Raw genomic sequence first — 26,522 nt, forward strand, 5'->3', positions numbered from 1 at the left:
GGAGGGCTGACGTGGTATTACCAAGGCTTCAAACCTCATTTCTTTCTCATCAAGGGCCGAGAGCATTCATAGTGCTTCATTGCCTGATTCTTGGGGAAGAAATGGCGCCCAGAGCTTAAGAGCACAAAATCCTGTGTGACTCATCCATCCTGCTGGTGAAAGAGCAAGACACATTATTTTCCTCTTCCCTTGAACACCCGCAGCCCCCAGGCTGGCCTCGATGCCTCACACCCTGCAAGGCTAGCAGGGAGTCTCCTCAGAGTCCCGGATCCCACAGAGCCTTCTGGAGTAGGGAACCAAGGACAAAGATTGGCAATCAGACGGACCCAGGTTTGACCCTAGGCCCATCACTTCTTGGCCTTGTAACACTGGGCGATTTCCCTCCAACATCTCCAGCCACAGCCTGCTCCTATCTCCAGCAGCCTCCATGGTCACTAGGATGGGAGACTTCCTGGAGTTGACCCACCCAGGTGCTTTTCTTTTTCTTTTCTTTAATTTCTTTCTTTCTTCCTTCTCTTTCTTTCTTTCCTTTTTCTTTCCTTCTTTCTTTTCTTTTTCTTTCTTTCTTTCATCAGCTCTAGTCGTGGCCGTAGTTATGGTCACTGGTGGTGTGGGTAATGCTCTACCTTGCCTTCCTTTCCAGGACGGTAGAGATCTCTCACAGTATGGGCCCATCCAACCTCCTTTTAAGCTATGTTGCAGCCTCCCTGTCTTCTCCTCCATGGTTTTGAGCCAAGCAGTATTTGACCTATTGGCATTAGATTGCTTGCTATCCTCAAATACATGGTGTCCTTTCCCACCTCCCTGTTTTTGCTCAGGCTCTTTTCTGCCTCGTCCATCCTTGAACTCCTTTGCTGGCAAAATTCAGTTTATCTTTCCAGGTCAAAGTTGAAATTCTGTGAAGAGCATTGCCTGCTCCTCTGTGTTCCCACAATTTATTGGGATTCGTCCTGTACTGACTATGAGCTCCTTAAGAGAAGTGGCCACAGGAATGGGCTGAAAAGCACAAGCTCTGGAGACAGGGCTGGGTTTAAACTCCAGCCCTACTACTTACAAGCTGCAAGACCTGGGGAAAGTTGTTTAACTGGCCCGTGCCTCATCTGTAAAATGGGGGTAACAGCACCTACCTCATAGGATTGCTATGAAGAGGAGATAAAACGTGTGTGGGGCTGAGAGCTGAGCCTGACACATGGGAAACGTGCCCCAAGCTGGTATTACTTGCATGGCTGGTACCCAGAACACAGCAGAGCGTGCACACTGAACTGAGTGCTCTGCTGGCAATTTGTGAAGGTGGGTTACTGGGATCCTCGGGGAAAAGGTGCATGTGTGATGACTGGGCAAGTATAATTGGAGGATGTGACTCTTGAACTCAGGAAAATTCCCAGCACGCGCAATCACAGAATGGTATAATGAAGCCGGTGCACCCAGCCCCCAGCTTCAACAGTTACTGATTTGTGGCCAATATTTCTGTACTTATAACCTGCTCCTCACCACCTCTCAACACACATACTGGATTATCTTAAAGCAAATTGCAGACAAGAAAAAAGCAATTTTATGCTTTACACTCTTAAAGGAGCTTTCAAAAGGGAAACACATAATCATATATTATCCTCATTATGGCTGTGGCTTGTGACCTCGATGAAGGCGGCCTTATTTTCAAGGGGAAGGTTGAAAAGAGGGTGAGAGATCAAGGGGCAGCCAAGGGCTCCAGGCTGGGAAACCAGGGCTTTTTCCAGGACATCTGGGAAAGCTCGTGGATCTCAAACCAGCTCAGAACACTCCCTCACCCCCGGATCTAGCTAGTTCTTAATCATCTTTGAGCCAGCCTGGGACATTCCACCTCAAAAATCAAATAATAGCAGTCTTTTCCCAATTCAGAGAAAAAAAAAACAAGTTAATGGATGGAATTCTCAATTGCAAGTTCTCTTCTCACATATTTTCCTTAAACCTTGTGGTCTCTGTGTCCATTTGTCTGCAACTGAGTGCTGGTAGACCGCAGAGTGAATAAACAAATAGTGAAATAAGATTAATGGAAAACCCTGGAAACAGCTGACCAGTGTAATCTGACAGCTTCCTGTGGACACATCTGCTGGCGGTTGGGATTTTATATCCTGCAGTATGATACACGTTCTGCAAGTGGAATCACTCCTGCTTTGTGACGAAATGACGAGCAACATCAGGTTTCCAGTCCTGCAAATAGCACGGCCTCCCAGGTGCTCCTCCACCTGGTGGGACTTCTCAGCAGCTGTGCCAGCTGGAGGCAGGCAGGGCTAGAGCCCAGGTGCTGGGAGAACCTGCCAGGAGGGGCGACGTCTGACTCTCCTGTCCAATTCCCAAGTGCCAGAGCACAGTGGGCAGCAGTCTCCATGGGAGAGGGAGTGCATGCAGCGAGCAGGTTGATTCCCTTCTGGAGTAGACGCAGAAACGGAGCTAAGTAGAAAGCGAATTCTCACAAAGAAGTCCCCCAGAGTAACTTCTTATTGAGCATAAGACCAAGACAAATACCAAAGCTGGGGAATTTTCAAACGCAGGTTCTCTAGCTCCTTGACTCTTGGTATTGGCACTTTCTGTTGGTTCCTACAAACCCCACATCCCTGAGCTAATACATCAGATGCACCCCTGTGAAGCCCGAGTCCCAGTTAAAAAAAAAAAATTCATTTATTTAGAGAGGGCAAGTGAGCATGAGCAGGGGAGGGAAAGAGAGAGAGAGAGAGAGAGAGAGAGAGAGAATGAGAAAGATCCTCAGTAGGCTCCCCTCTGTCAGCACAGAGCCTGACTCGGGGGATTGATTCCACGAACCATGAGATCATGACCTGAGCCAGAATCAAGAGTCAGACACTCAACTGACGGAGCCGCCTGGGCGCCCCCTTAGTCCCAGTCCTGAATGAAACCACCTCAGCTATGCCATGGCTGCCCCTTCACCTGAGTACAAGCTCTGGAAACGCAGTTAGATGCGGAACGGGGAAATTGGCTCAGGGCCTAGCATGTAAGGGAGAAAGGAAGGTGGAAATTGACTTTGAAAAGCAATTCAGGGGGCTCCTGGGTGGCTCAGTTGGTTGAGCATCTGCCTTCGGCTCAGGTCATGATCTTGCGGTTCATGGGTTAAGAGCCCCACGGCAGGCTCTGTGCTGACAGCTGAGCCTGGAGCCTGCTTCAGATTCTGTGTCTCCCTCTCTCTCTGTGCCTCTCCCGCTCACATTCTCTCTCACTCTCAAAAATAAACATTAAAACAAAATTTTAATTAAAAAAAAAAAAAAAGGAACTCAGGGGCTGCCAATCCAGAGTTCAGATGGGAGCCTGAAGGAGGCCTACTCATTTGGGGGCATCACCCCGCCAGGCCCTTCAGGACTGAGACAGCCTTGGGCTCCTCCAGCCCCACCTTAACCTGGAGCCCCACTGGTTCTTGGCTTACTTACCAAAGCGTTAATCTCTGGGAGACCACTGGCTTCTCCCTGCTTTTCTGGCATTTGAGGACTAATCTCACTTGGATAATCAGACTGAATGAGACTCAAAGAAAGACACAGCACACAATTTTTAAATAACTTTATAATTTCCTGATGGATTTAGTTTGTGAATAAAAAAGAAAAAATGGACAAAGTGTTTACAATAATTATCAAGGCAAAGTTGACTATAACACAATTTCTTTGTAATGTCATTATCCTGTCAGTAACATGACTCTGGCCATCACACACACACGCAAACACACACGCACGCACACACACACACACAGTTGAAGGCAGCAGGTGCATCTGCATCACAGACACCATCATTGCGGCTGCTACTGTCACCAAAAGGAACTCAAGCTAGGAGTCAGTGCCCAGTGCTCCTCAGCTCCTCACTAAAGTGCAGCTCCCCTCTTCCAAAGCAGAGGGGGCGAGTCCCAGAGAGACCCCCGAGTCCCCATCCTGGACATCACGGTGTGCTCAGCAGGTTCCTGGGCTAGTCGGCTAGTCCTGCGTGGGCAGACAGGCCAGAACGGATGGTGTGTTGCCCTCAGGTAGGTCTGGCTGCATTGGAGCGTGAATGCAATACTGGTGCGGTGTGGAAAGAAGGGCTGGGCTCAGAGCGCTTGTTCTGGCCCGGGGCGAATGCTCTGGCTTCAGCAGGGTTCCCGTCCTTTCCTGATCAGGGCATCTCTAGGGCCAAGAGAGACAGCCTGGGCCTGGGAGATGTAGGGTCTAAAAAGCTTAAAGGGAAGGAATCTAGGGACTGAAGCCAGAAGGAACTGAGATCTGAGTACAATTCATTCACCTGGATTGCAGGCTCCAGGCTGGCCACTGCTTGGCCCGTAGTGGATGAGTCACTGGATGATATAGCACCAAGTGGGCAGGAAAGAGGTTCTGTGGCCTGTACAGGGCTGCCGGGTGTGGCGCTTCCGAGTCAAGCCTAGGTTACCACACAGTATTAGGCACACTGAGCTGGGACCAATGTGGGTTTGAGGGTGGTTATGGGGTCACAAAATTTGAAACCTCTACCCAGGGGTCCTGAGGATGTATAGGAAATCTCTGGCACAGTGGGGACTCTCTGAGCCCCAGATTCCAATTCCTTTTACGCAGCAGTTATCTCTTTCACTCAGGCAGTCCCCTACCTAGAGTGTGGTCATCGTGTTTCCCAAGTGGCTAGCCCAGGTGCCACCTAAGCCAACTTGGGAGGAGGGGGAGGAGTTGGGCTGCCCCATAGCTTGAATTCCTTTATTAACATGATATCATTTTGCATTTTTAAAAACACAGCTCTTTAACTTTTCAGTTCTACAAACTACTTTTTAATATCTTAATAATCTCAACAATGGACACAATGTAACTGCCCCAATGCTCTGAGCCACACAGACAATATCGACAAGCAGAGAAACAAAGAGGAGGTGGGATGGGACAAAAATCCGCTCCCCCCAAAATCAATCCCTAAAACCACCTTTCCCCCAAAAGAGTCAGAAGAAATACCTACAATAGGGTCACAGCACTCACCAAACACGTTGGAAGAAATCAGGAGACGCTTGGTTACAGTTTTGACACTAAAAAGTTTGGAAACAGTTTTTGCTTAAAAAGAGTAAATAAAGACAGCCATTTTGTTCAGAAGGATTTCCCTGTAATGTGTGTGTGTGTGTTTTTGCCCAAACATTCCCCTAGTCCGCATGGGGAAAATGCCAGATTCTTTTTAGAACATGTCTTTGACCAGTTCAAGTCGCTGTTCTGAGAAGCCCAGGGACTGGCAGTGATGGAGGGGTCGGCCTTGCAGGCTTGCAAAGGGTAGCATCCACACCACATCTACTGTCTCCTTACCTGCTTCTCCAGTTCTGAACTCCTGCAGGAGGGACATGAGGCTGGGGAGGCAGACGTGGGAGTTACTGATATTGCTGACACAGGGCCCATGGTAACTTAGGAAGTGCCACGTGAGGGTCACATTCTATGCGACAACATATTCCTTGATTTGTTCTTTCCTCAAAACCCCCGAGAGGGGAGCCAGCGGGCCTATGCTTCACTGCTGGGGTCAAAGGGGAGGGCAGGATGGTTCTGGGATCAGCAGCAAATCCAAATGCCAATCCTGAATGTCACAGGGGAGGGATGACTAATAAAACTTTGTAATGACTTCCTCTTCTCTCTGGGGAGTGGGTGAGCCAATGAGCTCCCGTGGAAAACCAAACAGACTTTTATTGACAAAAGGTGTCAAGTCCCACTGCTACTACTGACACCAAAGGCAGTCTTGGGTCCAGTTTGCTTCACTAATATTTCTAAAGACCAACTGTAAGGAAGAGAGAGGGAAGCACTTTGATCTTTGTTAGGTTATAAGGTACTAGGTTAAAGGTTAGAGCTGAGATGGATTTAGGGATTCCCATTCATATTTCTTAATATATTAAAGCCTATTTAAAATCTTTTCCATTTCAAATAGTATCCAAGTCCTTGTAAATCTCAATTCAGATACTTCATCAAGAACTCAATGAGTACCTGGAATAGAGGTATATGAAAAGATGAGAAAATCACATTGTATTTCTTCAGCCCCACATTGGATTCCACTCACTCTTCTTCATCTTGTCCCCTTTCGTGATGACCTTGATTTGGGGTACAGATCTTTAGGTGCTAAGGGGTAACTAGACTTGCCAATGGAATGGATGAGTTTGGTGAACATAATAGGCAATGTGCAATGAGCTTTCAAGGCTCTAGACCTTCGGCAGCAGTTGAGTGACCTAGTGAAACCATGAACATCAGAAGAGTGTCATGCAATGATAAGTCTTTGTGTGATGGGAATAGTGCATTTAGTAAAAGTTGGCTCAATGAGTTATCTCAACTCAAGAAGATACTCTAAGTGCTGGACACTGTATTAATTTTGTCCCTATAACATACAGTCAGGTCATGTTCACTACTAAAGTTTAGCCAGAACCTACTTTCATCTAGAACCAAACAGTCCCCAGAACCATTTGAGATGCTAGAATGACCACCCAAGAGAAATCAAGGAGATCCCTGCTACGGTTCACAGAGACCACACAGATAATATTTGCCCCAGATATTTTTCTTACTAGAAGTATTTGTCCAGAGGACTTCAATAAAGTTTTGGAGAAGAAGCAACAAGAAGGCTTGAAATGAAAAGGGGAAGAAAGGAAGTGCAGTGAGAGTCATGCACCGAGTGGGCAAAAGTGACAGGTATTGTATTTGACAGCAAAGACAGAATGAGCAGGACCCAGGGAGACCTGCTGATGCCTTCCCTTGCCAAAGCTGCTAGAGAACAGTCAGCCAGAACCAGGCCACTTCTTTGTGGATGGCCTCTTCTCCTGCCTTCTCTGTTCTGCCGTAGTCCTGTGAAGGCTATTATCATACCTCGGTTCCTTGCATTATGGTAGATAAAGTGAGATGCTAATACACCAGGCTTAAAATACTGGGGGCTATCTACATGATTTATGGGCAGTGCAATAAATACATGGAATTGAGGTGATTGACCACAAACGACCACCACTTACTATCTTACCCCTACATCTCCCACTTCCCCTGCTTCTGGCCAGCCTGGCTATCAGGAAGCATCTCAGTAAGAAGTTTATGAGCAGAGTCCACTTAAACCTTCGATAAGAAACAGTCTACAGCTTCTCATAGGAGAGGCTGTTTTACAGCAGGGAATCAGGGCAGCTGGAGATATGACCATATAAGTTAATGGGACAGTCAAGAGCTGCTGGTGGGAAGATACTGGACTGAAGGCTTGTGATGACTTTACAGGCAGCATCATTCTTTGGGTGAGTAACTGGGGAGGGGGAAAGGACAAAATGCAAGACAAAAGCATTTAGCCCAGCAACTCTTATCAGAAGATGTGAGTATCTGGTGGGCGTCTGGCTGGAGAGGTGGTTAAAGGCTACATTTGGGTTAAGTGGTCTCTTTCTTGGTGCCTGATTATTTATTTATGACTGTCATTGTCTAAGCCTGGGAAAAATGCCCCTCAAAATGCCAATACCTTCAACTTGATTTGCAACTTTAGGGTCAATTTTTTGATCTGCAACATGGAGCTGGCCAAGTTCCACGTGGTGTACACAGATGTGTGAAGAAAACACTATCTACTACTGCAGCCCCCCTAAACACTATACTCTTGCAGGGTAACGACGACAAATAAAAATCCTGAACCACCAAATAAGATCCTGCAGGCAAGTAAGTGACTCAGCTCCCTGCCCCTGAACTCATCAATTACATTATAGTGAGAAATGCTCATCTGTAAAAGATTTTTTTATGAAAAAGATAACTTCTACTCAGAAGGAGTAGGGAGAAGATAGGTATACCTTTTACTGCTTTGACTCAAACAAGGTATGTCTCAGAGTCCTTTACATTTCTCCCTCACTAAAAAGAGACTTTTTTTCAAGGATGGGTACCTAACAGTGACTTGCACATAGTAGGCATTTCATACATACTATTTGAATGAAAGAATGGAGGAAGGAATGTGTGTGGGATGAGAAACATTCATTTGTGCCAGAAGGGAGGTTCCAGACAATGCACGAGGCTATGGTTATGGGAGTGCACATCAAGAGTAAAGCTAAAAGGGTAGAAAGTGGGTCATAAACTTCAGCAACCGCTGGGCCGCAAGAGCATACATAGAACATGGATGGTGGGAAGGCAGAAGCATTCTTTAGGGGCTCAGGGGACTAGAATGCTGATGAGGGAGATGTTTAGGAGAAACCAGCCTGGGCCCAAGGAGCGGTCATCTTCTACAGAAGCAGAGCAGCAGGTGGTTGATGGCAAGGTTCGTGTCAAACCCCTCTTCTCTTTCAGACTGAGACGTATAATCTGACAGATTAAGTATAATAAGGTCAAAGGTCTTAAACAAGAGGGATCGGGGGAGAACTGTTCACACCATCTTCTTATTAACTGGTTGAGAAGAGCAAGGATGTGAGACAGACAGGACTGGGTGAAGACTCCAAACTTTTGGTATTAGTGTTCACTAAGCCCTCATGAGGCCTGCTTGCAGCTCCCCTGCATAAAACATTACATGTGAAAGTGAGCAAAAGAAACAGTAAGAAGAGTCAGTTTCTCTTTGTCCCTGTTCTCTCTTTTCCCCCTCTCTCTTTTTAAGATTTTTTTTTTTAACCCTTTTAGGAGAAAGCACCTGTTGTGATATTAGAACACTCAGCTCTCTGGTCCATTGGGAAGTTTCTTTCAATATGTTGAACTCCAAGGAGATTCCAGATTTAGTTCTCATGTCAAGGACAGAGGGTAAACAGGCTACCTATTCCATGTCCCACTGTAAGGGCAGAACCACCAGCTTCCACAGTCCTCCACTGTTGATGACCAGATGGCAGTTCTTCATGGAAACTTGGCCACTTACCTACCCTGGACATCAAGAAAATTAGTGTAGAGACAATATCCAAAGTAGAAAGGCAGAGTTAAGATGAGAGCTGTAGAAAGGATGCTGGAATCATACTTGAAGGACCAACCAAGATGGGATACAGTTTGTAGTGTTTGTTGGGTGCCAGAAGCTCCTGGGAGCCTGTTCCTTCCAGCTCTTCTTTCTTGGCACCTGGATTTACTATAGCAGGCTGCTGGGCTGGCTACTCCCCATAAAGCAGGGTCAGGATGACTCTTCCAATGCATTGACCACTTGCTCCAGGATGTCGGGGCAATGATCTGCTATCTGCTGGAGAATGGCATTGGCAAACTCCTGCAGTTCTGCATTGTCCCGTTCACCTTTTTCTAGCTCATTCTGAAGCTGAAAGGGAAAGAAAAGATGGATTTCAGATAAAATAAAATTACCCTGTTTGCACTGGGTTAAGAATTACTGTCCATGAATAAAGAAACTGCATTTCCAACAACATGGATGAACCTGGAGGGCCTTGTGCTAAGTGAAATAAACCAGACAGAAAGGCAGATACTGCATGGTATCACTTATAAGTGGGACCTGGGGGGAAAAAGTCAAACTCACAGGTTGCTATCAAGGGCTGGGGGGTGGGGGAGATGGAGCAGGTTGGTAAAAGGGCACAAACTTTCAGTTATAACATGAATAAGGTCTGAGGATCTAATGTATAATACGATGACTACAGTTGATAACATCATACTGTAGAATTAAATTTGCTAAGAGAGTAGAACTTAAGTGTTCTCATAAGGGGAAAAAAGGAAGTATGTGAGATGACAGATGTATTACCTCGACTGTGGGAATCTTCACAATGTCTATCAAATCAACATCTGCACTTAATAGATCACAATTTTGTCAATTAAACCTTAATAAAGCCGAAAATTAAAAAAAAAAAAAAAAAGAGACGCACTTTCTATGTGAAGTCTTCCTGCATCAACGTTAACAACCAGGAAAGTGTAAACGTTAACATCAAGTGTTTGTTCGTGAAGGTGTGACTAGTTCACCAGTAATCTGCGGAGCTGGAGCCCCAGCTCCAGTCCCCTCATTCCAGGTGGAACATTCTCTCCACTGTGTCCCAATGTCACACCTCTGTCCAGGATGGGGAAAGGGATACATGCATGACCTCAGGTAGGATCTTAATCTTGTGTAATGGTTCTCATCCTAGGGAAACTTATAATTTAAAAGACTTTCCCCATTTGCTATATACCACTTTTGTTCAGTACATTAGACTATCTGCTCATATAGCTAAAGAGATTATTTTGAGAAACATTTAAGATGCTTAGAAATATAATTCTAACTTCCTGTTGTTTCAAACACTCTCTTGGACATTCCTTCAAGCATTAAAACAACATTTATTGAGGGCCTACTACTTGGTGAAAGATGGAACAGATCTGGTCTTTTCCCTGAAGATCCACTTGGGTTAATGGAAGAAAACACACAAACAGATCATTACAACACAGGATGGTAGGGGCCATGGCCGAGGCTCAGACATGCACTGTAGTGGAAGGCATAATAGGGCTGTTTGCATCCTGGAGGAGTGTGAGAAGATGCTACTGAAGGCAATATGTGGTGTGAATCTTGAAGGCTGAGCGGGAGTTTGCTGGGAGGTCAAAGGCAGAAGAGGCTTTCAAGCACATGAAACAAGGGCAGGTGTGTAGGGCTAAGAAAGGGCGTGGGACCTTGGGGAAGAGGGAGCTTCTCAGCATGGCTAGAGCATAAGGTAAGGGGGCTGGGCAGAGAGTGACAAAATGAAGCTGATTATGCTAACTAATTTGGATGTAAATTAAAAAAATAAAATTAAAATAAAATAATTAAAAATAAATAAAAGAAAGAAAATGAAGATGAGGACACAGACAGGGCCACACTGTTTGTAAAGCTAAGGAGTTCAGATTGAATCTGGTTAAAAAACAAAGAAAGAAACACCCACAAAAAGGAAGTCCAAGAGTTTTCAAACAGTGTAGTAACATGGTCAGCTTCATTTTTTTAGAAGAGACCTGTGAAGATAAAAACACGTTAGCCTGAGTGGAGGGAACACTAAGCTAAAAGAAGTTTTGTGGCAAGCCCAGGTGAGAGTTAAGGAGGGCTAACACGGGGGCACCTGGATGGCTCAGTCGGTTAAGCATCTGACTTCGGCTCAGGTCATGATCTCATGGTTTGTGGGTTTGAGCCCCGCGGCGGGCTCTGTGCTGACAGCTCAATAGATTGAGCCACCCAGGTGCCCCTGTTTTAAGGACTGAATGAGCTACTTATATAAACTGCAGTACAATGCCTGACACACAGAAAATTTTGTATGTTAGATGTTGTTACAATTATTGTTGAATAGGTAAGATTACCTAGACAGAGCATGTAGATTAAAAGGCAAATAGAACCAAGTTGTTTTTTTTTTTAAGAACCAACTTTTAATTACACTGCTGACAGAATCCACATGCTGTGAGCCAAGAATTAGCATGCTGCGTCTTCAAATATATCAAAGAGTTAGGAACAGATTTTGCAATCTTTATTCTGTTAAATGTTGACTGAATACCAGGACATGCAAGGACCAGATTTAGACTACTCTAAGTCTTGACGCATCTCAAGGTCTGACTGTGTCATATGAATATGAATCTCTGAAATGGGGAAACCAAAGAAGCAAAGTGCCTTTTAAATACAGCTGCACAAAATATAACCCAGAAATACTGCTAGGTGAAAAGGCCACTATTCTCAAATCTCTTGAACAGAACTGAAGTCAATCACACAAAGTAACAGAGGAGGTTGTGAGGTTGTATTGCCTCAGTTTCCCATCTCAGTCCTTCCTAGGAATATTCTGAACATCTTTGATTTATATTCTGAGTCGGGTATCTGCACTTCACTCTCTACAAGTCACATAGTCACTTCCTATGAAATATTTTTCTAATTTGGCTTCTGCTAAGCAGATAATCACGAAGTTACTTAATGGATTCATTTTAGTTTAAAAATTTTCAGGTTTTTTTTTCTAATTCAAAAAGTATTATGTATGCATTGTAGAAAAATTTTAAAACAAAAACACCAAGAAAAAAAAATCAACTGTAATATTAGCATCAGGAGATAACCACTGCTACATATTTTGTCATATATTCTTTGAGACTTTGTTTTATTACACACACACACACACACACACACACAGACACACGTGTAATTTTAGAAACAAAATGGCAATGATAGTATATAGATTATTTGTGAGCTGATTTTGTTTTCACCTAAAAATATACTATAAATACGTTTCAGACCAAATCCCAAAGGCTCTTTCAGAGCCTGATAACTAATTCTAAAATTTATCCCTATGTATAAATATACAACAGGAACCAAGAAAATATTTTAAAGGAAGAAAAACAATGTGTGGACTGGCTTACCAGATTACAAAACATACTGTAAAAAGCCACGAATTAGAAGAGTATTGTACTGATGAAATTAGATCAATGGGATTTAGAATATGATCAGGAGGCATTTGAAATCAATTAACTGTATTAGGTCAACTGGGCCCAGTTGTGGTCAGATTCCTGCTCATATCATACATAAACATAAATTTGAAATTACCTAAAGATCTAAATTTAAAAATTATACTGTGAATTCATATTCTTCTCATGTACACACAAAACATTCTCCAGGATAGATCATATGAAAGCCACAAAACAAATCTTAATACATTTAAGACTGAAATCACATCAAGCATGTTTTCCAACCACAATGATATGAAACTAGAAATGTTACAAAGTGAAAACAGGAAAATTCACAAATATTTGGAGATTAAACAACATGTGACTGAAAAACCAAAGGGCCAAGAAAGAAATCAAAAATTACTTGAGGAGCGTCTGGGTGGATTAGTTGGTTAAGCGTCTGACTCTTGGTTTTGGCTCAGGTCATGATCTCACGGTTTGTGGGTTTGAACCCTGCATCAGGCTCTGTGCTGACAGGGCAGAGCCTGCTTGGAATTCTCTCTCTTTCCCTCTCTTTCTCCCCTCCCCTGCTCGCACTCTCTCAAAATACATAAATAAACTTAAAAAAATTACTTGAGACAAAAATGAAAATACAACATACCAAATCTATGGGCTACAGTAAAAACAGTTCTTAAGAGGGAAACTCAGTGACAGATGCCTACAGTAAGAAGCAAGAAAGATCTCAAACAACCTAACTTTATACCTCAAGGAACTAGAAAAAGAACTAAGCCCAAAGTTAGCAGAAGGAACAAAATAACAAAAAAGACTAAAAAAACAATAGAAATGAAATAGAGACTAAAAAGACAATAGAAAAGATCAATGAAACTAAGAGGTGGTTTTTTGAAAAGACAGACCAAACTTTAGCTAAATTTACCAAGAAAAAAAGTAAGAGAACTCAAAATTGGAAATTAAAGATGAGATGTTATAACCTGTACCAGAGAAAGACAAAGAATCAAAAAAGATTACTATAAAAAATTATATGCCAACAAACTGGACAACCTAGAAGAAATGCATAAATTCCTAGAAACATACAACCTACATAACTGAATCATGAAGAAATAAAAAATTGTAACAGATTTTTAGCAAGGGAACTGAATCAGTAATCAAAAACCTCCCAACAAACAAAAGCCCAGGACCAAATGACTTCACTGGTGAATTCTATCGAACATTTAAAGAAGAATTAATACCAATCCTTCTCAAACTCTTCCAAAAAATAGAAGAGGAGGGACAGTGCCAGACTCATTTTACAAAGCCAATATTACTCTGATACCAAAATCAGAAAAGATACCACAAAGAAAGAAAATTGTGGCCAATACTGCTGATGAACATAGATACAAGATCCTCAATAAAATATTAGCAAACTGCATTTAATACTACATTAAAAGGATGTACACCATGATCAAGTGGGATTTATTCTAAGGATGCAAGGATGCTTCAACATCTGCAAATCAGTAAAATGTGATAAACTACAGTAACAACATGAAGGCCAAAAGTCATATGATCATCCCAACAGATGTAGAAAAAGGATTTGATAAAATTCAACATCCATTTATAACAACTCTCAACAAAGAGGGTATAGAGAGAATATACCTCAACATAAATTAAAATAAATAAAGGAAAAAAAGACAAAGGATTGGGATCAATGTATTATGAAGCCTAATAATAGAAAAATGGGCAGAGGATATGAACAAAAAAACTCATTGAAGAAAAACAAATGGCTAATAAGCACATAAAAAATACACAACCTCACTGAGTATTAATAATTACTAATGAGTAGTTAAAGAGATACAAATTAAACAAGATAGAGTTTTGTTCCCCCTATCACACTAGGAAAAGACTGTTAACAATCCGTGTTGGTATAGATTTGGGGAAGTGGGTACTTTGATACTGCTAAGGGATGGAAGGACTTTCAATTTTACTCTCTATACTTTTTTTTTTTTTAAATTACAGTTGACACACAATATTACATTAGTTTCAGGTGTACAACAGAGTGACTGAACATACCTATATGTTATGCTATGCTCACCACAAGTGTGGCTACCATCTGTCACCATTACAACACTATCACTATACCACTGACTATATTCTCCTATGCTGTACCTTTTATCCTCATGACTTATTCATTCCATAACTGAAAGCCTGTATCTCCCACTCCTCTTCATCCATTTTGCTCAGTCACCCATCCGCATCCTCTCTGAAAACCACCAGTTTGTTGTCTGTATTTATAGGTCTGTTTATGCTTTTTATTTGTTTATTCAATTGTTTTGTTTTTTAGATTCCACATATAAGTGAAATCATATGGTGTTTGTCTTTCTCTGACTTATTTCACTTAGCATAATGCCCTCTAGGTCCATCCATATTGTTGCAAATGGCAAGATTTCATTCCTTTTTTACGGTTGAGTAATATTCCATTGTATATATGTGTATGTGTAGATACATCTCTCCCTTCCTCCCTCCCTCTCTCACATATCACATCTTTATCAGTTCATCTATTGACAGACACTTGGATTGCTTCCATAATTTGGCTATGGTAAATAAAGCTGGAATAAACATAGGGAAGAATGTATCTTTTCAAATTAGTATTTTCATTTTCTTTGGGTAAACAGCCATTAGTAGAATTACTGAATCATATGGTGTTTTTATTTTTAATTTTTTTGAGGAGTCTCCACACTGGTTTCCACGTTGTACCAATTACATTACTTCCAAGAGTGCACAAGGGTCTTCTTTTCCCCATAGCCTCATCAACACTTGTTACTTCTTATCTTTTTGATTCTAACCATTCTGACAGGTATGAGGTGATACCTCATCATGGTTTTGATTTGCATTTCCCTAATGATCAGTGATGTTGAACACCTTTTCATATGTCTGTTGGTCACCTGTATGTCTTCTCTGGAAAAATGTCTAGTCCTCTGCCCATTTTTAATAAGATTTTAATTAATTAATTAATTAATTAATTAGTTAATTATTTTGGTGTTGAGTTGTACAAGTTCTTTATATATTTTGGATATTAACCTCTTACTGGATGTATCCTTTGCAAATATTTTCTCCTATTCAGTAGATTACCTTTTTGTTTTGTTGACGGTTTCCTTCATTGTGCAAAAGCTTTTTATTTTGGTGTAATCCCAATAGTTTATTTTTGCTGTTATTTCCCTTGCCTGAGGAGACAAATCTAGAAAAATGTTGCTAAGGCAAAAATCCAAAGAAATTACTGCCTGTGTTTTCTCCTAGCATTTTTACAGTTTTAGGTCTCAGATTTAGGTCTTTAATTAATTTTGTTTACTCTATATACTTCTGTATTATTTAATACCACAAGCAGCATCAATTTTATAAGAAATTTGGATAAAAAGATATAATATAAATATTCAAAGCTGCATGTGTTTTTAAACATATAATTCTGATATTCCAAGACTGAAAAGGGGCAAATAGAAATGTATAAAATATTCATTCAAAAAGTATTGATTGTTTTGCCAATGAAAAGGAATTTAGTTCTGATACATGGTATATAACATGAACCATGAAAACACTATGCTGAGTCAAATAAGCCAGTCAACAGAAGACCACATACTGTATGATTCCATTTTTATGAAATGTCCAGAATAGGCAAATCCAGAGTCAGAAAGTAGATTAGTGGCTGCCTAAGGCTGGGGTGGGATGGGGTAATTGGGAGTGATTGCTAATAAATATGGGTTTCTTTTTAGAATGATGAAAATGTTTGACAATTGATGTGGTGACAGTTGTCCAATTCTGAGAATGTACTAAACCTATTGAATTGTATACTTTAAATAGGTGAATTGCATGGTTTGTGAATTACAGCAAAATAAAACTGCAAAGACAGAAAAAAAGGAGAGAAGGAAGAGGAAGTTTCTTGAAGAGCGTGGATGTTGAGATGAGGGCAGGAAAGAGGGTCTGGAGAAATAGTATGAACTATTCACAGAGGCACAGAGGAGGAAATGCACTTGGCTGTTCACTGAAGTTCAGGAATACAGGAATTACTGGGTCTCGACAGAAGCAGTACCAGTTCTTTGAAGGTGACAAAAGGTCCTTGGGCTGGCTAGGCTTGGGCACTATCCCTCAGAGGACCCTCACTCTATTACATGGTTTCAGTGAAGCCACACCTAGGGCACTGCGTTCCATTTCAGGCACCTTATTACCAGAAAAATGGAGACAAACTGGAATGAGTTCAAAGGAAAATGGCAGGCATGACTAAGAAGCTGAAAGGATCATTTTATGGGGCAGGATTAGAACTAAGTAGTAGACCTGAACTAACTGAAGACTAAGCGAAGGGAATGCGATTATTACCTACAAATGTCAGGAGGGTGTACACAAGAAGCTGGAGGAGTGGTTGAGCAGTGGAGGAGAAAACATAAGTAGAAGTGGTAGAAAAAGATTAGCGGGAAAAAAAAAACAGAGGCAGACTATAGGCTATGCTTTTTCCAAGGGCTAATGAATGGTTTGCCTGGAAAAAGGTGTTTAAAAAGAGGATCAGAAGAATCAAATAGTTCAGAGAAGGAAAAAAAGAGTTTAGAGAAGGAAGTGTTCCTTCATTAGCTGGAGTTGCTTTCCATCTGGTGGAGCTTTCTCTATTCTCCAGGGATTATGCATGGTTTGCATTTTATCTGAAAGCAGTATTAGATGTGGGCATGGCTGAGCAGGGAGAGAGTTTATTGGCACTTGATCCAATATATGCTAAAATTTCCTGTCTTGAAAAAAATCTCAAAGATCAATTTTTTGTGTGAAACCTGAATTACATTTAAAATGAGGCTTTTTATTTTGACTTCGAAATGCAAAGCTTTAGTCATTCTGAAGTCAAAGGAGTACAGGAATGTGTGAGAGAAAAAAAAGACCACTTAGGAAAGAAAGGCAATGTGAAGCCATCAAACTAAAAATGTAGACAGATGTGTTATACAGCACAGGTGTGAAAACAAATCTTGAAATATATTAGTACCTTGTTATTTTAAAATATTTCTTTAGCATACACATCACATGTTTAAAAAAGGAAGTTTTTATACGGTATCAGTATGTAGTGGGTCCTATGGATAAATTGGGAAAAGTGTGTTCTAGCTTCTGAAGTATAATTTACCAGATATCTCACTCTTCTTGTTCCCTCTACCCCTGCCCACACCCTGCCCCTATGCCTGCCTATTCAACTCTCACCTCCTCCCCAAAGAAGGGCCCTTTAGATTTAACATCAGAAAAGAATTTCCCAAAAAGTACAAACATGTAATATTTGGGGTTTAACGTAAATTCTTATTACACCCTAGCTGCTAGGAATTAAATCTTTTCCCCTCCCCTCTTTCCTTTCCTTGTTAAAGTTACATATCCAAACTTAGTGGATATTAAGACTGAGTAATCCAACAAGATCTTCTATTTCCTATTCTCTACTTTCTAATATTGGCAGGCTAATTCCACCACTGCAAGTACTGAGGTGAAAAATACTGTCTTCTTGGTTTACTTTCTTAAAACACCATAATTATATGCAGCACCTAAGTTTGCACGATGCCCTCTCTAGATAGAAAGATGCAATTTTCTGTGTACATATTGAAAGCTTTGCATCTAAACCAAACAACAAACTTAAAAACACTTCCAACGTAAAATAATTTCTACAAAGCTGCAAAGTGGATTTGTTCCCACGAATCCCGCAAGCTCCCGCTGCAACTTAAGCATTAAATCCCTTATCTCAGCACCCTCGTTTCCCTCCATATATAAAATATCACTACAAAATCTTCCTCAAGTCTCTTGGGTACCTCAAGATTGAGTGGAAAAACCCAATTCTACTAAACCTTAATTTGATGAAGATACTCTGAAGGAAGAGATTATTGTAGTAATAGATGAATAGGTATGAGAAAATATAAAATAACATGCTTTGCTCAATGAAATAGGGATTTGAAAATGTGGATTAGGGATGACTATGAGGGCAACAAGTCTTGCTGCTCCAAACATTCTGAATGGGGTCTGGGGCCATTAGTGACCAAGAGCACAGCACTCATGATGGGTTAGTACCATTCACTGAATAAGCAACCAGTGAGTCTGAGGAAATTGTTACTAAGGTAATGCAGACATGAAACACACTACACCTCAAAACAACCTCACAACACTCCTTGTTCCTAATCTATTTTCCAGGTACCCTGTAGCCACCCTTCTATGACCCTGTCCCTTCAATTAACTCTGTGTTTCCAATCTCCTTCTCCCCTGGTCTTTCACCATGGCTTCAGAGGGCACTCTCATCCTGAAATGACCTTTGGAATCTGCTTCCCTCACAAGCTAGTCCCAATTTTTCTCTTTCTTTCACTACCAAACATCTCAAAAGAACAGTCTATATTTGCTACCTCTGTTTCCTATTTTCCTCCTTAGCATCTAAGAATTTAGTTTTTGCTATTCACTGAAACTGCTCTCTCAAAAGTTACTAAGCTAAGACTCCCACACTGAAAACTGTAAAACATTATTTACAGAAATAAAAGATATCTTAAATGGAGGAATACAGTATGATCATGGATCAGAAGACTCAATAGTATAAAGAATTAATTCTGCCCAAACTAATCTACAGATTCAATTCAATCCAAATAAAACACTCTGGCATGTGTGCATGTAAACTGACAAGCTAATTCAAGGCGTAAGTGGAAATGCAAAGAACCAAGAAGAGCCAAAGCAATCTCAAACAACAAAGTGTAAGAACATGAACTATGTTACTGTTATTAGCATAGCTTGCTATTGGCACAAGAACAGGCAAACAGACCAATGGAACAGACAAGGGGACCCAGAAAAACAGCCCAAATCTGGGAATAACCTCAATGCCCACCAACAACTAGGTGATAAATTGTGGTATATTCATTCATACAATGGAATATCATACAGCAATGAGAATGAACGTATATGTATATCATAATAGACACATTTCATAAACATGACATTGAATGAAAGAAGCTAGACACATACTCTGTGATTCCAGGTATATAAAATTAAAAAACAGGCAAAATGAAGTGTTAGAAGTCAGGTTACCCGTGGAGGGTGGAGTAGCGGCATGACAAGAGATTTCTGAGGTGCTGGTAACTTTCTGCTTTTTCAGGTGTTCATTATAGGAGTGTGTAAAAACTCATTGAGCTGCATACTTATGATTTGTGTAGTTTCTGTATGCATGTTATAAAAAAACAAACAAACCAAACCTCAAGGATTACCTAACAGCACAATCCAGTGGTCTTAACTGTCTTATCCTTGAACTCCTCTGTGATACTTGTTCTGATAACACCTCCTTCTAAAATCTCTCTCCCACTTGACTTTCTGGCTCTTCTCTGCCTGTCCCTATATTTCTTGTCTGTCTTGCTGCTGTTCCTCTTCTTTCTGCTTCCTCCCACACATGCAAAACCTGAGTTTTAGGGGACGTTCCTCTGTTCTTCGTCTTTTGTCCTCTGCTTAGACTGTTTTCCTTGAGCTTTATTTATAAAGTGGTAATAATAACAGCAACTAACTTACTGGACATTTATTGTGGACCAGGTATTATTCTAAGTGCTTTAGTGCATTGACACAATCTACTTCCTTTGCCCATTTTATGATTTCTTTTGGGGTAAGTTTTTGTGGGTTTTGTTCAACTTTAAGCATAGAAAATTTCACACATACACAAAAGAAAACAGTAAACGAACCCTCATGTGACCTAAATTTAAGGATTATCAGGGTATGTCAACATAATTCTAATTCCCTTCTCTCCTGAATTTGACTATTTTTCAAATGCTTAATAAATACTTCTTTGTGAATGTTCCACTTATACATCAACTCGTACTGTTCATACTGTTTAGTAAACTGTTGTTTTCACTTAATAATTACTACAAGGAGTTTTTCATGTCATTATAAATTCTTCTAAAATACAATTTGTATTTTTATTAAAAATTTTTAAAAAATATTTATTTTTGAGAGACAGAGAGAGACAGAGTGTGAGCAAGGGAGGGACAGAGAGAGAGGAAGACACAGAATCCAAAGCAGGCTCCAGGCTCTAAACTATTAGCACAGAGCCTGACGCAGGGCTCAAACCCCCAAGCCATGACTTGAGCTGAAGTCAGACACTCAACCAACTGAGCCACCCAGGTGCTCCTAAAACACAATTTTTAAATGGGTCATATTGTAATCAAATTTATTGATGTATTTTAATTTAAATAATTCCATTATTAGAAATTTAGTTTGTTTTCAATTTTTTCTTTTTATAAATAGTGACATGTTGAGTTTGCTAGTACATAAGTCTTTGCGTATTTATGATCGTTTTCTTTAAATTCCTGGATCAAAGGGTATACACCTCTTTAAAGCTTTTGACATCTTACCAAACTGTTCCAGAAGAGCTGAACTAATATTCAGCCCACAGACAACAAATATGGGTGCTCATTTCCCCACCTACTCAATATACTGGGGCAACACACATGCACACACACACACACACACCCTGATCTTGCAGATATGACAGGGCTATTTTCATTTGCAGTTCTTTGTAATTCTTTTCATTTATAGCGAAGCCAAAAATTGAGGCAAAACATTCAAATATATTTATTGGCCTTTTCTTCTTCTGGGAAATTCCTGTTAACGCCCTTTCCAGGCTATGTTTCTTTTGGTTTAGTTTCTTCCTTGCTGATCTCACGGTCACTACCCCAACACAAGCTATCTTATCCTAGATCTTTTGCTTATTGTAATAGCATCACATGCACATCAACCCTGGTTTTAAGAGCACTCTTTCTAAAAACATGTTGGATTAGGTTCCCTACTCCTCTTCCAACGTCTTAAATGATTTCCTACCTACAAAACGGAGGCCAGTCTCTCTGGCATGGCAACCACAGTCTGGCTCCATCCTACTGTCCCAATTTCATCCTCTGTTATAGCCTTGCCACGTGCAAATAGCCTCCTGGTATATGCTCTTGTCTTTGCTTTTACTTTGATGTGGTTCCCTCATTCTAGAATGTGGATAATCTTCCCTCCTACACACCTCTCTTCCCTGTCTTACTCATTCTTTATGATTGAGCTCAACTGGCTCTTCTCTCTATGAAGGTAGAGGTAAATATTGCTGTTCTTCTCTGTTCTCTTCAGAGGTAAATATTGCTGAAGTATTAATTTTGTCTTGAGTTTCAAGAATTGGCTATTTAATTCCCCAGCTCTTCTTCAAACTCCTTGATGGATTCTTTTTTACATATCAATGCTGCCTAGCAAAATACCCTGCACATAACTAGCAATTGAGAAACGACTGGTGTATGTATAGACAGAAGGAATGCATGCTAATCCTGGATGGGGGAGGGGGACACTGATAACTTTCCAAAGAGTTTTTTTTCTCTAAGTTTGTTTGTTTGTTTATTTGTTTAGAGAGTGTGCTAACAGGGGAGTGGCAGAGAGAGAGGGAGAAAGAATCCCAAGCAGACTTTGCACTGGCATCAGGCCCAACGCGGGGCTTGAACCTATGAACCATGAGATCATGACCTGAGCCGAAGCCAAGAGTCAGGCGCTTAACTGACTGAGCCACCCAGGTGCCCCTCAAAGAGATTTTTAAGATAAAATGTGAAGCATCTCAAAATCAAGACTGTGTGATGATACAGACCTTATAGCAGGGCACATAAACCATATACTGTAGCATCTCACTTTGTTTAAAGTTCTCAAAAGATGGAGTATGGGCCAAGTAAAGGATACTAAGGTGGTCTCTGGCAAGAATTTTCTGGCTTTGTCTGCTGAATGTTATTATAATGTATTCTGTTCCTAGTAGCTATTCCAGCCCTCCCTGAACTCAGAGTAGTAATATGATTTCTAGAGGGACTCGAGCCAAGAATCACAAACGCAAAAGCAACTCAATCTGAATGCTCGAAGCAACACAAGCTGGAAGTGTGTGAACACAAGGGAAGGAGAGAATGCTTCAGCCTCCACCACTGCTCAGGGGACCAGCAGGCAGTGGAAGCTCAGAATGAGGTTTGTCAGAGATGATGTTCTACAACCTCACACCCACCAAAAATATTCTTATGAAAGCCTAGCTGTAAGGGAAACCAACCGAGTTCCCTTTCTGCCTTCAATGTTAGGACTGTTCTCTGTAGGAGAACAGAGCTGATGGTATGAAGAATAATAAGGAACATAGCTGGACTAGATGGAGAAACAGAAGTGCAGCTGAGGGATGGGCAGATTTGTTCAGGGAAGTTGCCCCTGCTCAGCACAGGTCATGATTTCAGAATAACTACCCTATCTCTCCACAGCCAAGTAAAGGCATAGGGAGAGCTAACAAACTCACTAATTTGACAGTCTTAAAGGAGAGAAAATAGCCTCATTTCAAGGTAAACAGCTCTATTCACAGTCATAGGGGATGAAGTGAAAGAAAAGGACGTATGGATGGATATACAGAAGGGATGGTTACAAGAGAGGTAACTGAATAAATTCAGTTGTGGTTGGCAGTGACTCAGATTAATTCCTTTCCGGAGATAGCTTTGTGGTGGGCAGAAAATTATACAGAGATGCTTAGTTTGGTTTAAGCAGACAAGAATCTGAACTTGAGGTTTTTAACAGCTAGGTCTCAGGATGCATGGGCCATGAGGTCTGAGCTGGTCACCGGCATGATAATTGGAGCCTTTCAGCGGTGATGGATCAAGCTGAAACAGTCCTCCACCCTGGCCAGATCTGGGCTAGAGTCCCCCAGCCCAAATCAGCAGGCTGTTCAACTACATCTGCTTAGGTGATATGAAGACATGAAATAACTTCTGAGGTTGGATTTTCGAGAAATGAGAATAAAATGAAACACATTTTTTAAAAGAGTCCTTCACTGTTTTGGCATCTTTTTTTTTTTTTTTTTTAAGTTTATTCATTTTGTGAGAGAGAGAGCATGTGCGAGCAAGTGCATGCACGGGGGTAGGGGGAGGGGTAGAGAGAGAGGGAGAGAGAGAATCCCAAGCAGACTCTGTGCTGCCAGTGCACAGTCCGATGTGGGGTTAAAACTCACAAACCAGGAGATCATAACCTGAGCTGAACTTGAGTCAAATGCTTAACCAACTGAGCCACCCAGGTGCCCCTAAAATGAAATGCATTTTGCCATAATATCTATTCATAAAATACAAAATGTATGTGGTCAGAGGGATCTGAGCACACAGTGGGTATTTCTTGCCTAGTTATTTACTTTTCTAGAGGTATCTGGCCACTTTTCACTCTGTAGAATCCCTCTAGCATTTAGTAACAGGGAAAACTAAAGTTGTTCTTTAAGTATTTGTCCTATGATTATTTCCCACAGATTAAGACCAACTCCAGGGGTGCCTGGGTGGCTCAGTCGGTTGAGCGTCCGACTTCAGCTCAGGTCATGATCTCACAGTTTGTGGGTTCGAGCCCCGCATCAAGCTCTGTGCTGACTGCTTGCTCAGAGCCTGGAGCCTGCTTCAGATTCTCTGTCTCCTTTTCTCTCTGCCCCTCCTCCACTCATGCTTTGTCTCACTCTGTTTCTCAAAAATAAATTAAAAAAAAAAAAAAAAAAAAGACCAACTCCAAAACCTTCTCTTCCCTGGTATTCCAAGTCTGAGCTTGCAGCCTAAATCTCCCAGTTTTCTTCCTAAAGTCTCCACCCACCCCAGTTGCTTGTCATGTTAGAACCTAAAGCAACTGCTACCACAGCCCTAGGCTCTGTGTAATGCTGAGTGGAAGTGGTAATGACCATGAGGTTGCTACTGGGCCTTCTCCTTCTCCCTAACTTGTAATGAACTCCTTTGTCAGGCAATATCTGATTTTGTTCTCATAGGAAAAAAAGGCTTTTGCTGCTTAGGCCCAAAGTAAACAGATGCTGCTGCTCCTCCATGACTAATCTTAAACAAAATGGCATAATAAAAATACGAGTTTAGCTCCATTCCAGCCAGGGGACCTGCATATACATCATCCAAACTCAAAATTCCACTCCTGAACCAGTGTGATATTCCAAAGTGATCTCCCCAAGATTCCTTTGGTTTTGTATCACTAAAGGAACTTCCTCCTATCATTCCCTTACGACAGAAGCATCAAGGTAGGAGGGAACTCCAGGTACTTAAGCCTTTCAGAGCAAGAAAATCATAAATTACACCCTACTATTTTCTAGTACTTTCAAGAGCACGTTATGCCTGGCACATATGAGATGCTCCCTAAATATTGATTAAATGAATGCATGCCGTTTGCCTTGGGGTAGCTAGATTTTTCAGTGTAATATCATCATGTATTTTTACCTTTAGTTTTCAAAGGTTAAAAAGAAAACAAAAACAAAGCAACTAAAAAGCTGCTCTCTTTCTTAGCTACAGCTCTGCAAATTCTGCAGTTCTACCCTGGCAGTTCCCCAACTTTGATGGAAATAAAGAGTTAAGATTTTTAAGGAGCCTATATTAATACAAAGCATAAAACTTAGGTTCCTACACTAACCCCCAGCAGTTCAATTCTCTAACCTTGTAAGTAAGACAACTACAGCCTAAGGGGATAAAGTGGCCAGTATAATTTAGATTGACAGAAATGTCTACCTCAGGAACACTTATGCATCATCCTTCAAGCCCAACCACTGAGTAGCTAGAGGATCAAACTCTACTGTCTCCAGATGCACAAGGTCTCCATAGAAAAGAGGAAGTCTCCCCTGCCTCAGAGGAAAATCCTACGAGAAATTTGGTCTTGCTAGCTAACTATCAGACATCTAAGAGTTGTCATATTGCTCACTGTTGCTTATTATTCTTTTCAAAGTTAGAATGAGTCATGATTTTGTGAAAGGCAACAAGTGAGAGGTCAAGTAGCCCAGGTAAAATGAATTAGGGTCAGTGGCAATCTAAGGGACCAAACACTTGTTGCTAACACCTACCACTCTAAATTAATCTCCTTACACAGAGCAGGAGCTGGAACTGGGCAAGTACAATGGATGTAGCAATCCAGATTTAGAAAGTTATGTGTACATAAACCAGCACAAACTTTTGCTTTCTGATAACTCTAACTCTAGTTTGTATTTGCAGATGTCACTAACATTTTAATTTCTAAGCTACTTACGTCTAGACACCTCAAAAATGCTGGCTGCTGCTTTCCTGCCTAAAGCATTCTTCCCTGGCTGAGATAATTTGAGTTTTTTCTATGTGGTATTCTGTGCCTGTAAGAACCTCTCAGGTTACCAACTTTCCTACAAGACTGTATCTTGATATAGGTGTTATGCCTTCTCTGTGCAAGTGAAGGGTGTAAACAGAGAAAGAGTAGGACGAGAAAAAAGAAGACGTGACTGCAAAAGGTAAGAGTGGAAATAGAAAGCCCCCCCCAGGAAACCCAATAGGAGATTTACATTGGTCTGATTGGTCTCTGATAAAAGAGAATGGGATGTCATCTTTAGTGTAAAAATGTTCCTGGAACATCAAAGGAACTGTGATGTATCATCCCCTCAAAGAATAAGCCTACAGTTGGTAACACCGTATTGTATAATTGAAATTTGCTAAAAGAGTAGGACTTAAAAAACAGTAGATATGTGAGGTGATGGATTGTTAATTAGCTCAAAGGGGGGAAATCCTTTCACAATGTATAGGTATATCAAGTCATTACATTGTACACTTTAAACATCTTACAATTTTTTCAGTTATACCTCAGTAAAGCTGAAAAGAAAAAGAGTAACCCAGTTACCCATCTGGGTGGAGTGCTCACATGAAGCACACTCCTGAGGCAAAGAGATGGATAGGTTGGTCTCCGCAAGGCTTTACCAGTCCAAAGACTTGTTGAGGTAAAACTTGAGGCTTGAGAAAGTGTAGAGTGTTATAAACAAATAACCATATTTTCCACTGAGGCAGAATTTTAATATGGCTGCCTAAGTTGATTTGGTAGTTATCTCACATTATCTCTTACAAATCTGTTAAGTGATGTGAATAGAGACATTAATATTAGGGGTCTGTCATTATCAAAATGGAGAAAAATTTCCCTCTTTGCCAAAGGGATCCATCAGAACAGCAGCACAGTTCTGGGAATCTCAGACACAGACAGGCCAGCCAGCCAGCCCAGTGTGTTTGGTTTGGCTCTCAGAAAAGAAAAGTGTCAAAAGGGAGAGAGTAAAAAAACAAAACAAAACAAAACCCAAACAACTAATAAGAAATCTATGCCGAAACTGTCAGAGCGGTCAAGAGCAGGGTTTTGTTGCAGCTGAGATTTTAGTGCTAAACCGGCACAGTGCCTAATCCAGTTCCAGAGAATCTCCCTGGCCAAGCAGGAAGAGAGAAGGAAACTTCCTTCACCACAGTGGCAGTGGCATGTGCTCAGTGCACACTCTATGCTCAGGACTGCTGTGTGTTGTTTCCAGCACATGGA

The 26,522-nt window shown here is 41.2% G+C and overlaps 1 protein-coding gene across 5 annotated transcripts in view; it reads right to left on the bottom strand.

The window, feature by feature from the left end:
• Nucleotides 1–3,565: 3,565 nt before the first annotated feature.
• The window catches only part of ERC1 (ELKS/RAB6-interacting/CAST family member 1), a 509,468-nt gene continuing 486,511 nt past the window's right edge, over nucleotides 3,566–26,522 (bottom strand). For all 5 annotated transcript variants that reach the window (XM_042945440.1, XM_042945438.1, XM_042945439.1 and 2 more), the window contains one exon: nucleotides 3,566–9,168. In XM_042945440.1, the coding sequence (XP_042801374.1) occupies nucleotides 9,031–9,168 (138 nt within the window). In that variant the 3' untranslated portion in view covers nucleotides 3,566–9,030. The remainder of the gene's footprint in view (nucleotides 9,169–26,522) is intronic.

The sequence above is a fragment of the Panthera leo genome, chromosome B4 (genome assembly GCF_018350215.1).
Source record: "Panthera leo isolate Ple1 chromosome B4, P.leo_Ple1_pat1.1, whole genome shotgun sequence".
In the NCBI taxonomy this organism is placed as follows: Eukaryota; Metazoa; Chordata; class Mammalia; order Carnivora; family Felidae; genus Panthera; species Panthera leo.